At 53.1% G+C, this 13,627-nt stretch overlaps 1 protein-coding gene across 1 annotated transcript; it reads left to right on the plus strand.

Moving 5' to 3' along the window:
- The first annotated feature begins 1,345 nt into the window (after window positions 1–1,345).
- FOXE1 (forkhead box E1) lies at window positions 1,346–4,622 on the plus strand. The gene has a single exon (XM_003911467.5). The coding sequence runs from the start codon at window positions 2,085–2,087 to the stop codon at window positions 3,201–3,203; it is 1,119 nt and encodes a 372-aa protein (XP_003911516.2). The 5' UTR covers window positions 1,346–2,084; the 3' UTR covers window positions 3,204–4,622.
- The last annotated feature ends 9,005 nt before the right edge of the window (window positions 4,623–13,627 follow it).

Here is a 13,627-nt window from a genome sequence, read left to right on the forward strand (position 1 = left end):
GGGCTAAGCCTGCACTCAGCTCACCGCCACGAAGAACGCGACTAAAACCCTGGAAGGCGTGCCACCCGTTACTCGCCAGAACCCTCCTCTTGGGATCGCCCACGCGCTCACCTGGCGCCCTCCGCCCTCCGCGCGGCTCTGCACCCACAGCCCCTGCCCCAGAAAGCTGTGCCCGGAATGGAGCCATGGGAACCCGCGCCAAGACCCGGAATCCTAGGGGTAGCAGGGGCCTCGGAGATCAGCACACGCCCTCCAGCCGATACTTAACAGAGTAGAATACTGAGGCCCTGCGAGGGACAAGGACATGCCCTGGATCTCCCAGTGAATTGCCAGGGAGCGATCTCAGGTTAGGACCAAGTCCCGGCTCAGGGACAGCAGGAAAGGAACTCAGAAATTGGACACCCATGAAGTAAACGTGTCCCGACTGCCCGCCCCTTCCCCGGAGACGCGCCCACCAGGCCACAGCTCTCTTCCCACTTCCCCATCACGCGCAGCCCTCACTTCCCGCTGCGGGAAGGGGCTGCTTGGCTGTCTCTGGGGGTCTTCAGAGCTACCCTGGCCCCGGGGGATTGGAGGAGGAGGCTACCTATCCTGCGTCGTCTTTAATCCGTGCGCCACTATCCATCAAATAGAGACAGATCCTGGGCCTCTCAAAGACGGATGATTGGGAGTGGGGAGTGGCCTAACCCTAAATATCTACCACGTAAGGACTCTTGAGATATCCAAACCCCTGTACAGTCGAGGGATCTGGAGCCCAAAAAGGGAAAGTGGCTACCTCTACCACACAGCTGGGAAGCGCAGTCCTAAGAGACGCAGGTTGGAGACTCCACTAAGCGGAGAAGTCGCAGGGGAGCCATGGCAAGTCACCTTCCCTTTCGGGCCTAGGAATACTCATTCGAAAGATGGGGGGACTGGAGTGCCGAGTGGCTGCGGCAGTCACGATTGGGGTTTGGAAACCATCCTGAAAGGCCCTGGGAGCCGGTCTCCCGGAACTTCTCCCTCCCCATCCCACAAAAACCAAGCGCCCTCTCGGGCAATTCTCACCCACTCAGGACAAAAAAGTGAGATGTGCCCGTCCTTTCACCGCGAATACCAGCCCTTGGCAGAGACCTGAAAAATCTGAAAACTCCGAGTTCGGGCGCCGAGGTCTCCCGAGCGGGTTCCTGAACTCTCCGGGCCTCAGTCTCCCGATCAGGGCGCGGAGGGGACCGACCCGGGGGATCTCCAAGCGCCCTCCCCGCCCTGACGTTGTGGGGCTCCTACCTCGCCACCACAGCTGCTCCTACCTGGGGAGGTGCGCCCGAGCCCCGGGGGGCGGGCAGTCGGGGGGCGGGCAGGGAACCGGTGCCGCCCCATGCTTCCTGGCGCCTTTAAGGAGGAGAAGCCGGCGGAGGGAGGAGCCGGTCCCGGTGTGTGCAGGAGAGCTCCTCGCCAGCGGTCCGCAGGGCTGGAGACCCACGCCGTGGAGCGGACCAGCCTCAGGTGGCCCCGCCTGGGCCCGCGCCCAGACCTCGCTGCCCCCGCCTAGCCTCTCTGCCCGTAGCGCAGACCGCCGCCTTGGCCTCGCGGGTAGGGCATGGGCGGCCCCCGCCAGATCGCCCGGCGCCTGGACTAACTGACCTGGCTCTGGCCTTTGAGCCCGAAGCCTCTTCTGCGCGCACAACGTAGGCAGTAATCCTGAAACCAGCCGGCACCACAGACCAGCTGCAGCCACCCCAACCCAGGGATCACTTCCGGACCCCTCGACCGCCCGGCACCAGCGCGCACGGTACCCTTCAGCCGGCGACCAGAGTCCAGTCCCAGTCGCGAGGCCACCGCCGCTGCCCGCCTCGAGCTGCACCACGCGGGCTGAGCCGTCGGCGAGCGGGTCACTCTCGAGCTTCTGTCTGCACAGCGCCAGCCCCAGACGACGGACGCCGAGCCTCCAGCGCGCGCCAGCCTGGGCCGCCTCTCGGGGCCAGCCTGTGAGGATCCCCTGAGCTCTCCGCAGAGGGGCCAAGCGTGCGTTCCCGGGACCCTAGGCCCGCCCCCGCCCCCCGACAGCTGCAGGGATCCAGAGCCCGGGAGTGCGGGACGGCCGCGCCATGACGGCCGAGAGCGGGCCTCCGCCGCCGCAGCCGGAGGTGCTGGCTGCCGTGAAGGAAGAGCGCGGCCAGACGGCGGCAGGGGCCGGGGTCCCAGGGGAGGCCGCGGGCCGCGGGGCGGGCGGGCGGCGCCGCAAGCGCCCCCTGCAGCGCGGGAAGCCGCCCTACAGCTACATCGCGCTCATAGCCATGGCCATCGCGCACGCGCCCGAGCGCCGCCTCACGCTGGGCGGCATCTACAAGTTCATCACCGAGCGCTTCCCCTTCTACCGCGACAACCCCAAAAAGTGGCAGAACAGCATCCGCCACAACCTCACGCTCAACGACTGCTTCCTCAAGATCCCGCGCGAGGCCGGTCGCCCGGGTAAGGGCAACTACTGGGCGCTCGATCCCAACGCGGAGGACATGTTCGAGAGCGGCAGCTTCCTGCGCCGCCGCAAGCGCTTCAAGCGTTCGGACCTCTCCACCTACCCGGCCTACATGCACGACGCGGCGGCCGCCGCAGCAGCAGCCGCCGCCGCCGCCGCCGCCGCCATCTTCCCGGGCGCGGTGCCCGCCGCGCGCCCGCCCTACCCGGGCGCCGTCTATGCAGGCTACGCGCCGCCGTCGCTGGCCGCGCCGCCTCCAGTCTACTACCCCGCGGCGTCGCCCGGCCCTTGCCGCGTCTTCGGCCTGGTTCCTGAGCGGCCGCTCAGTCCAGAGCTGGGGCCCGCACCGTCGGGGTCCGGCGGCTCTTGCGCCTTCGCCTCCGCCGGCGCCCCTGCTACCGCCACCGGCTACCAGCCCGCCGGCTGCACCGGAGCCCGGCCGGCCAACCCCTCGGCCTATGCGGCTGCCTACGCGGGCCCCGACGGCGCGTACCCGCAGGGCGCCGGCAGTACGATCTTTGCCGCTGCTGGCCGCCTGGCGGGACCCGCTTCGCCCCCCGCGGGCGGCAGCAGTGGCGGCGTGGAGACCGCGGTGGACTTCTACGGGCGCACGTCGCCCGGCCAGTTCGGAGCGCTGGCGCCGTGCTACAACCCTGGAGGGCAGCTCGGAGGGGCCAGTGCGGGTGCCTACCATGCTCGCCATGCTGCCGCCTATCCCGGTGGCATAGATCGGTTCGTGTCTGCCATGTGAGCCGAGCGTAGGGACGAAAACTCAAGACATGTCGGCTGTTCACACGTTCCCCGCAACCTGAGAACAGGAATGGAGAGAGGACTCAATTGGGACCCACGTGGAAAAGACTGAGCAGGCCACAGAGGCTCGGGTCTCCCCGCGCACAGCGTAGGCACCCGGTGTACTCTGTAAATGGAAAGAGGTGGGGCGAGGCAGCCAGAGCCCTTGGACTGGCACAGGGACCCTCGATGGAGCGAAGCCCCCAAAGGGGATGCTTTCTGGCATTCTATCGGAGAGGGTCCTTGGCGGTAACCAGAGGGCAGCGTAGTGTCAACACCTGAGACCAGGATCCAAATTGTGGGAAATCAGTTTCTGCCTTCCATGTACTGCCGGAAACTCGGGCCTTTTTACGCGGTTCAGCCTCTAGTGCTTTTAACTGCTTTACTACAATAAAAGGCTCCGGCAGCCAGCGCCTTTCTTCTTAAAGCGAGGACAAATTTGCAAAAGAAGTAGCCTTTTCTTCTTCTTTTTTAAATGGGAGAAATCTCTGCTCTGGTTGACCTGAGCTAGTTTTCCCTGTCTCTGAGAACTGGAGACCTAGCTCCGAGTTGAACTGTGTCTCAGCGCTCCAGTCCCATCACTTGAACCTTCAGTCTCCCCCATCTGTTACACGAGAGGGCTACGGACTCTACCCACCGCTCCCGGGTTGTCATTCAGGGCCCCATCATCTTGGATGCTGCCCTGTGTATTTGGCAGCAATGGTGGACCACCCAGGGCCTCTGAGTAGCCACCCAAAGCTTACCCGCTGTTCTAGGGAATAGAAAAGAGCTCATGGCCAAGCATCTAACCTAAAGTCCCAGGATTGGCTCCAGGCAGCAATTATATCATAACTTATTGAACTTTTGAGCAGGTTGTGCTGGCAATTTCATAGCTGTTACTGCCCAGTCATAAATCTGGTTTTCCATTATAAGGCAGCTAGAAATGCATTCGTTCATTTGTCCACTGTTTCTTGTCATCACGCAGCCCTGGACCCAATGGGTGAACTAAAGTTTAAGGAGATGAGAGGACTCAGGGAGCCCGCTGGTGACACCTTTCAGTAGCTGGTGAGGGCTCTTCCATCCTCAACACCCCCTGCTACACCTCAGCAGCCTCCCCATGCAAAAAGAAAAGAGAAAAGTTGGGGCAGTCAGTAAAGCGAGCTTTAAAAAGAAACTGGAATTTTAACTTCATTTTGTATCTTGTTTAAGTAGCAGACTCACTAAAATCAGAGAAAGTCCAATAACTCTCCCCCTTTCCCTTGAGAAATCTTTCAGTTTCGATTCTGGAGCAAAAATTTTCAGCATTAAATATTTCAGAGGCTCCATTCACAGCTTTCAGATAAACTGGAGTGTTCAGATGGATTGTTTTAATAAAAATGTTTGAGCAAGTGAGTTCTGGCAAGAGAAACTCAGCCTCTTTCTGTATAAACTTAATAAGGAAGGGTCGGGGTGTGAAAAAGAAGATTGTATGAAAAACATTGGTAATTTTTATTTTTTATTTTTGGGACTGCACTATCCTGTTCATGAAGACATGTGAACTTGGTTCAGTCCAAATGGGGATTTGTATAAATCAGTGATCTCCATTAGAAATATGGTGCAAGCCACATATGTAATTTTAAATTTTCTAGTAGCCACATTAATAAAGCAAAAAGAAACAGGTGAGGTTAATTTGAATGATATACTTAACCCAACATAGCAAAAAATTATTATTTCAACATATAATCAACATAAAAATTGATAAAAATTGAGATGTTTTACTCTCTTTTCACATGAAGGCTTTACAATTTGGAGTGTGTTTTACACTTACAGCTTCTCTAAATTTGGACTAGTCACCTGCTAGGTGTTCAGTAGCAACACTGTATTGCACAATGAGGGTCTAGGTGCTGGCCCTTCCTGGCTTTGGTGGTGGTACCTGGAAGCACTTGAGTGCTGACCCTGCCACCCGTGGGCCCAAATTCCAGACCCAGCCTTGTGACCTTGGAAGATTGCAGGTATTGGGCAGCCCTCTTCTTCCTATGAACCTTTGCAGGTATGGAGTTCAAGGGTTCTCCACCATGCAGCTAGACAAGCTGGCTGTCCCAGGCGCAGAGGTCAGAATGACTTGCCTGGTTGGGAAGCATGGGGAAGTAAGAGTCCTCCACCCAGGAGTTTTGTTCTGGGCTGTGGAAGAGCCCAGGCAAGGGACTGGGGCTGAAGAAGGCTGGTTTTTGCACGTAGTTAGTGCTACAGTTGAGCCTTTCTCTGTTTCCTAATTAGCAAGTCCAGTGCTTTGACAGCACCATTAATCTTAAGCCAGTCGCTTCTCCTCTCAGGTCTTCATTTGTGAAATGGGAATTTGTGACTGCTACCTCAGATAATTTTCCTGAAGTTAAATGAGAGGAGAGGTGAAAAGCGCTTTGAAAACTGTAAAGCGCAGGGCACAGCAGGGTCGAAAGGCTTTAAATAAGCGCTGCCTTCTAACAGAGCCTTCTGGAGTGTCGTGATAAAGCCCCGGGAAGGAGAAAGGGTGGGAAAGAGCGGGCGTTTTCGTCCCCCATTCTACTTGTCAACTTGGGGGACAGGTAAGATTGTGCCAAAGGCGAGGGTCAGCACCTGGAGAGAGAGGACGCTGCGGGGAGGGACCTGGGTGTGTGCTTCAGGAACCCCAAGGGACACGGAGACGCGCGAGGGTTGGGATCAAGGCATTGAAGACAGAGCGACAGCCCTTCTCGGCCTCTCGCCTAGACACCTAGAGCTCGCGCACTGCCCAGGCGGGCTGGGAATGGACGCCGCGCGGAGGAGGGAGTACCTTGGAGACAGTGCTCCCCGCCAGGGGCCTCACCCACAGCGGGGTCACGGGCAGCCCCCTGAACCCGCGTGACTGTGGGATCCTGAGAACATTCCGCTGTGTGTCTTGAAACTTTCTAACCCTAGGAATTTGCAAACCCCTCCCAGTCTCTCATCTAGGGGCTCAGAGACTGGAGGTGCCTTTCTTTTTTATTTTTTTCTTCTTCATTTTATGAACACAGAAAAATCCGTTTGTCCCTCTCCGGGCCCTGCACCAGCCAGCGTCGTGTGCAGGCGCCCCCGGGCCGTGGATAATTAGACGCGTTCTTCCGTAATTGCCCAAGGCTCGTTAGAATTCTCCCTAGAGCTGTATCATGTATTTTCTTTCAAATTAACTTTGCTTGCAATTAAGCTTAGGGAACCAGCAACAAAAGCAGACTTGGCCCGAGGTCGTTCACTGCGAAAATGGATTAGAGAACCTTCTTCCCCAATTGAAGGGGGAAGATTCTTGCGGCCAGCGCTTTGGGGGAAGTGCCCCGACGGCAGAGGCCACAACAGGGGAGCAGGAAGCTGCTCACGGGAGTCGGCGTTGGCGGCAGCGGTGGCCTTCCTCATCTGGACGATGTGGGCTCCGAGAAGAGTCAGGATAACGTCCTCGAAATGACTTCTGTATGGTTTGAGCCCAACTCCACACCCATGACTTGGAGCTGCCCTTTGGAGTTACAGTTTACCAAACACATTCATGAACATAATCTCATTTACTAAGAACTTTGTGAGAATTTTCTTTTACTAAAATGTTTTCTTATTACAAAATCAGTACGTGTTCATTGTTTTAAAAGAAATAACAGGTAAGAAAAATAAAGAAGGAGGGAAATAACAGCAAAAAAATAATTAAAAAAAAAAAAAAAACCGGTGGGGTTGGGGACCCAAAGGAACCCATAGTTGGCCCAGAGAATGCGCAGTTAACGCTTAAGTATCTATCTTTTCTGGAGTTTGTTTTTGCTTTTGTCTTTTCCCCTGTACAGGAGGCCTGAGTCTTGACTTTGTCACTAAATTGCTGTGAGGTCTTGAACAAGTTCCTTCTGGCACGGGGTGGGCCTGTTTCCCCATCTATAAAATTGGGTGCAGGTCCCCTTTTACCCTTTCACATTTTCTAACGCCTCTTACTTTGGTGACTTGAATGCAAGATGCACTTCTGCAAGGGCCAGGAGCAAGGCTTGAGGGCAAAGGGAGGCAAGCCCTCCCTGTTGGTTTACACAAGAGATGGAGGTCAGTTGCAAGGACATTCCCTGGGAGTTTGCTAGAAATGCTGGTTCTCTGGCCTCACCCCAGACCTCCTAGACCAGAACCTACCTTTCTATAAGACCCTTAGACGATTCCTATGCCCTGGGCAAAGAGGAAGAACTTTGAAAAAAATGTGTTATTGAGCTTAGAGATGCCAGAATAACTTCAAGAAGCCTCCTGTTTCTGGCCCGGAACCCCAGCTAGCGCTCCAGTGCTATCTTATGGCTCTGACTGCAGAGAGCAGAGAGGGCAGGGTGGCAAGGGGACAGAGCTGGAGTGGAGTGCTTCATCTCCTCCTTTGGATACTGTCTGAGTCTTGGAATCCTAGCCTTTAGACTGCACCTCATCTCCTGTTTCCAGCTATATGGGTGACTGTGACAATGACATTCAACAAATGCATATCTGAAAACATCTTGAAAGCTGGGGTGACAGTGCCAGGGCAGGAAGCTAGGTCCTGGCTCCAGGCTGAGGCACTGTAGGGACCTTGGGTTCGATCTCTATACCCTCCCTAAGCAGCAGTCAATTGCCTGAGTATAGAACAAACTTTGCCTCTGACCCCTCAGCTCCAGCCCCAAGTCTGAGGTAGTTGAGGGTTTAGGAGAAAAATTAAGCTTTCTGTTCAGGACACAATGGCCAACTGGAAGGGGTCCCTGCCTCCAAGTCAGTCTGGGCTGAGGGATCCTCTAGTAGAAAGCCTAAGGTCCTCAGTGCCCTAAGGAACCCTCCCCTGCCTTGAACACATACGAGCTTGGCTTTCTGTGTGTGCTCAGCCTATTCCTGAGGGTAGACATGACAAGATAACTAAGGGGAAATGTCCCTGATGAAAAGCAGTTCGGACAGGGGCATGTACCATGAAGGATGGGGCAGAGGCCCAGATTGGGAAAGCATGTTCCCAGAATCACATGGCACCACATGGGGAGAACCAGGACTCTCATCTGATTGCTAGTATAAGTTTCCAATAGGAATAAATAGGAATACTGTGTGTGTGGAGCCTCCATAGAGCCAAAGAAGTGACTTGTGACTTGCCCAAGATATGACAGCTATAAGTGTCCAAGCTGAATTAGAACCTATGCCTCCCCCAATGGAGACTGCATTTGATTATCATCTTAATGAAGGTAATATGGAAGTAAAAGTAATCCAGTGAGGATGTGAAGGTAAGGGCTAAGGAATGGGGATGGACTGCAGCGTGAGAGATGGACTTCCCTGTTAAATAAATAGCTTAGAACTACCTAGAGAGAAAGTAGTGTATTTAGTGCTTCTCAGGTCAAACTAAGCAGCGAACAAAATTTTAAATGGGATGGACAGGCAGGGTGGGAGCGAGATGGAAGACCCTTAATGAGTTCTGCTCTCCTGCCCCTGCCCTGTCTCCAACATCTCCTCTCCCTGGCTGAGGCCAAAGCCAGCCTTTGCAGAGCCCCTGGCATGATCCTCAATGCGTGGCCTCAAAAAAGGAATGCTGTCTGCTCCCTGTGGAGTTCCCGATCCCCTCTGCCAGCCCCCCACTTCCTCTTCTGCGAGCAGAAGCTCAGATTTCCAGCTCAGCCCAGAAGGGTTAACCAGGAAGCAGCTAGTCAGAGAGGCCCAGGAAACAACTGTCAGCCCCTCCCAGGGTGAGGAAGAGATTGGGAAGCCAGAATCGGGGTGGATCTCAGCCACGGGGCACAGCACCAGTTTATCTCACTATCTGAGAACCTGGAGCAGCTTCTCAAGTGGGGGTGATCAGGGCAGAGTCCCAGCCATGGTTTCTCAGGCATGGAGGTGCTCTGCAACCAGGCAATAAATTGAGAGCCACCGCCTCCCAGGGCTCAACTCCTGCCTCTGCTCATGGCCCCAGCAGCCAGCCAGGGCCTCCAAAGAGTACTCCTGCCTCCATTCTGTCCCTGCTGCCAGCTTACCTCCCTGAAGCTGAGCTCCAGTCCTGTGGAGAAGGCTCCCTGCTGTCTGCAGTAGAATGCTTCAGTGCCTCACCTGGCACTTGGGACCCTCGGTGATCCTTATGTCAAACTTCTTGCCAGCCACCTCTCCCATCGCTGCCTTCCCACACCCCTAGGCTGCAGCCAACACACCACTTGCTGTTCCCTGTCACTCCCATGTGTTCCTGTCATCATGAATTTTCCCTGACCATTCCCTCTCCAGGAACCACCTAACTCCTTGTCACACCTCCATGGCCACCAGCCCTGTGGGACCCTGTCATCTCTCCCGGATCACAGTGCCAGCTCCCTAACAGGACCCCTGCTTCCTCCCCTGCTCCCTTGGCAGTTTCCCCTACAGCAGCCAATGTGTGACCCAGCTCAAAAGCCAACTAGACCATGTCACTCTCTCATGGAGGCCCAGACCTTGGGACCAGGGAGTGCAATTAGGAACATGGCATTTCCACGAGCAGTCCTGTGAAGGGTTTCTCACACTATGAAAAAAAAAACTACATTTAATATGAGTGTTTTCAAAATTTTCCACTCCCACATCTTAACACATTCTTTTATCCCAACTTTTTGTCAAAACCTCCCACAACTATTCAACGTTGTGTGAAGTGGGGTCTACCCTCATTTTCCCTGCACAAGTGCTCATAAAGAAAGAATGGTGTCCTCTCCTGGGAACTGCGGTCAGGGCTTTTGATGGCATGGACCAGATGGACCATGCTGAGAACAACTGTCCAGTGGTCAACTCCAGACAGGCATGAAACAATCCACCCTCTTTCTGGCATATAAATATCGGCTTATTTTGTTATCTGGGAAGAAAGTGTGCTAGACACTGTTAGTTGTCTACCCACCCATCTTCTTCACTTCTTTGCTCACAAGACCCTGATTTTGTTCAGGTTTCAGTTGGTTGTGTCTTATCCCTTGGCGGTGAATCCTGACTTGCATAAGGTAAGCGCAGTCACTATCCATCACTCTTGTCAGAGATTGATTTGGAAACAGGTACAGGATACTTTCTGGGCCAATGAGATGTTCAGGGAAGTCTGCTGTGGACTTCTGGAACACATTTATTTGGTCTTAACAAAAAATAGGGGAAGAGAAACAGCCCTTTTCTACCTCTGAATATTGAGTGTGACAACCTGGAAGTGTGGCAGCCATGTGGGACCTGGAGGCACCAGCCTAAGAGAACATAGCAGTCTGTTGAGGATGAGGATGGCAGGGCAGAGAGGTGGGGAGGGCCTGGGGACCTGGTGACATCGCTGAGTGCTGAGAAGCTAACTCTGCAACTGTTCAACCATTCATGGTCCCTGGAGGCTCCTGTTGCTAGGGATAACAAATGTCCTCCAAGTTTAAGACTTTTTCCTTGGGCTTTCCATTACTTGCAGTCAAATGTATCCTAACTGGCCAGGCATGGTGGCTCACGCCTGTAATCCCAGCACTTTGGGAGGCCAAGGCAGGTGGATCACTTGAGGTCAGGAGTTCGAGACTGGCCTGACCAACATGGTGAAACTCCATCTCTACAGAAAATACAAAACTTAACCGGGCATGGTGGTGCATACTTGTAATACCAGCTACTCAGGAGGCTGAGGCAGGAGAATCGCCTGAATCTGGGAGGCAGAGGTTGTGGTAAGCCGAGATCGCACCACTGTGCTCCAGCCTGGGTGACAGAGCCAGACTCTGTCTCAAAAACTACAATGACAACAACAACAACAACAAACAAATGTATCCTAACTGATACAGAAGGTGACCATGACAGGGCAGGGGAAAACTGATTCTTGATTTATTCCCTTTGAGACTTCTCTTGGCCTCTTATAAATAAATGTGCAACTAAGAGATTATCTAGTCCTACCCCTTGTTTTATGAAAGAGAAACCAGAGAAAGTAGCTTTCCATGGTTACAGTGAGTTCTCACTGTACACCCTAGTTCAGGGCCCTTCCACAGCTCCAGGGGTTCAGCAGGAACAAAACTAATAATAATCCCAACATTTTCCAAAAGCCACTTTGCTCAGGGGGTACCAGGCATCTTCACAGGTATTATCTCCTTGGATCCTCACAGCTTCCCTGGGAAGCAGCAGGTTTCAAATCCACCCTTTTCAGGTGAGGAAACTAAGGTCCAAGAAAAGGGGGTAATGAGCTCAAGGTGATGTGACCGTTGCACACAGGAGGGACCAACGCTCAACCGGGGTGTAACAAATCCTCAGTAAAATGAACCAGAAATCTGAGGCCCCTTCCTCCCTGGATGTGGGAATCAGGAGGCTGGGAGAATCGCCTGCTAGTGTTGACTGGAGCTTGGGAATCCTCTGGCTTCAAGCCTCTGAGTAGGATGGATTCTCCACACGCCCCCAGCTTATCTCCACAGGGCATGTAAGGCTTAAAGATAATGTCTTTGAGTGTGTGGGTCCAGTTGCTTCAGATCCAACAAAGTAGGATGGTTAGTGACCAAGCTGAAAGGAACTGGCTTTTGCTAAAAACAAGCCCTGCCATTGTGGGACTCCTGTCACCCCACCCAGAACCCTCCCAGCTTCAGCTAGGGTTGGTTCCACCAAAGCAAAAGCTGCAGGAGCAGGCCTGTAGTTTACAGAACACCTGGGAGAGGCTGTGGGTAGCTGGGTAATTTCCAAATTAATTGCAGGAGAAAACTAACAAAACAATCTGCAGGCTAAGCATCCCGGGAGCTCACCCATGAGACTGACAGCCTGGAATCCAGCAAGTACAATGCCGCCGACCACAGACAGGAGGGCCCTTCCTCCTTTCGGGGAGGAGGGCTGACTTCCAACAAGGACCCGTCTGGGCCTGCAGCTGGGCCAAGAGGAAAGCAAAACTCTAGAACCAAAACAGCCTTTCCACCCAAAACCAAACTACAATGAACATAAGCAGCTTTCCCGGAACTGCAAGTTTGGTTAGACCAGAGAATGATCCCCTGATGGACGCCTTGTTTTCTCAGCAAGGGACTTTTGGGCCTCATTTTGAAAATTTCTTCCTAAATTCAACCTCAGGAAACTAAGGCTGCTCCCACTGCCCCCTGCAGACTATACACACAGGCACCAAATGAGCCTGAAGCCTCAGCTGTCCTCCTTTTTTTTCTTTTCTTTTTTTTTTTTTTGAGATGGAGTCTCACTCTGTGGTCCAGGCTGGAGTGCAGTGGCGCGATCTCGGCTCACTGCAACGTACACTTCCTGAGTGCAAGTGATTCTCCTGTCTCAGCCTCCTAAGTAGCTGGGATTACAGGCGCCTGCCACTACGCCCAGCTAATTTTTGTATTTTTAGTAGAGATGGGGTTTTGCCATGTTAGCCAGGCTGTTCTCGAACTTCTGACCTCAGGTGATCTGCCTGCCTCAGTCTCCCAAAGTGCTAGGATTACAGGCGTGAGCCACGGCCTGCTGTACTCTTCATAACCATCAAATCTTGCCTTTGTTGATACTTTGCAGCTTCTCAAAAGGCTGTCTGCCTTCGTGAGAAAAGCACTGGTTTAAGTTCTGGCTTTGATACCTGAGAAGTCTTAGTGCCCCCAAAAATCCCCTAATGAGGTAGTGACTATGAACTAGGAATCAGTGGGAGCAGAGTTGAAGCCAGGCAGTCTGGGTCCAGAACTTCTTAGTAGGTGCATGCCACTGTGCCCAGCTCTATGTTTAATCTTTTGAGAAACCACCAAACTTTCCCACAGTGACTGCACCATTTCTCATTCCCGCCAGCAATGCATGAGGATTCCAGTTTCTCCACATTCTTACCAGCACTTGTTATTTTCTGGGGTTTTGTTTGTTTGCTTCTGTTTTCTCATAACCATCCTGGTAAGTGTGCAGAGCTATCGCCTTCTGGTTGTGATTTGCATTTGCCTAATGACTAATAATGTTGAGCATTTTTTCATGCGCTTAGTGGCCATTTGTATATTTTCTTTGGAAAAATGTCTATTCAAGTCCTTTGCCAATTTTTATTGTTACTGAGTTTTAGATGTTCTTTATGTATTTTGAATATTAATTCCTTATCAGGTATATGCTTTACGAATATTTTCTCTCATTTACTAGGTCATCTTTTTCCCTTTTTTTTTTTTTTTTTTTTTTTTTAGACGGAGTCTCGCTCTGTCACCCAGGCTGGAGTGCAGTGGCGCGATCTTGGCTCACTGCAAACTCCACCTCCCAGGTTCACGCCATTCTCCTGCCTCAGCCTCCTGAGTAGCTGGGACTACAGGCGCCCGCTATCATGTCTGGCTAATTTTTTGTATTTTTAATAGAGATGGGGTTTCACCGTGTTAGCCAGGATGGTCTCGATCTCCTGACCTCATGATCCGCCCGCCTCAGCCTCCCAAAGTGTTGGGATTACAGGCGTGAGCCACTGCGCCCAGCCTTCAATTTGATAGTATTCTTTGATGCATAGAAGTTCTTAACCTTGATAAAGTTCAATTTTTCTTTTTTGTTTGTTTTCTACTCTTTTAGTGTTATACCCATGAA

This window comes from Papio anubis, chromosome 13, assembly GCF_008728515.1.
Source record: "Papio anubis isolate 15944 chromosome 13, Panubis1.0, whole genome shotgun sequence".
Taxonomy (NCBI): domain Eukaryota; kingdom Metazoa; phylum Chordata; class Mammalia; order Primates; family Cercopithecidae; genus Papio; species Papio anubis.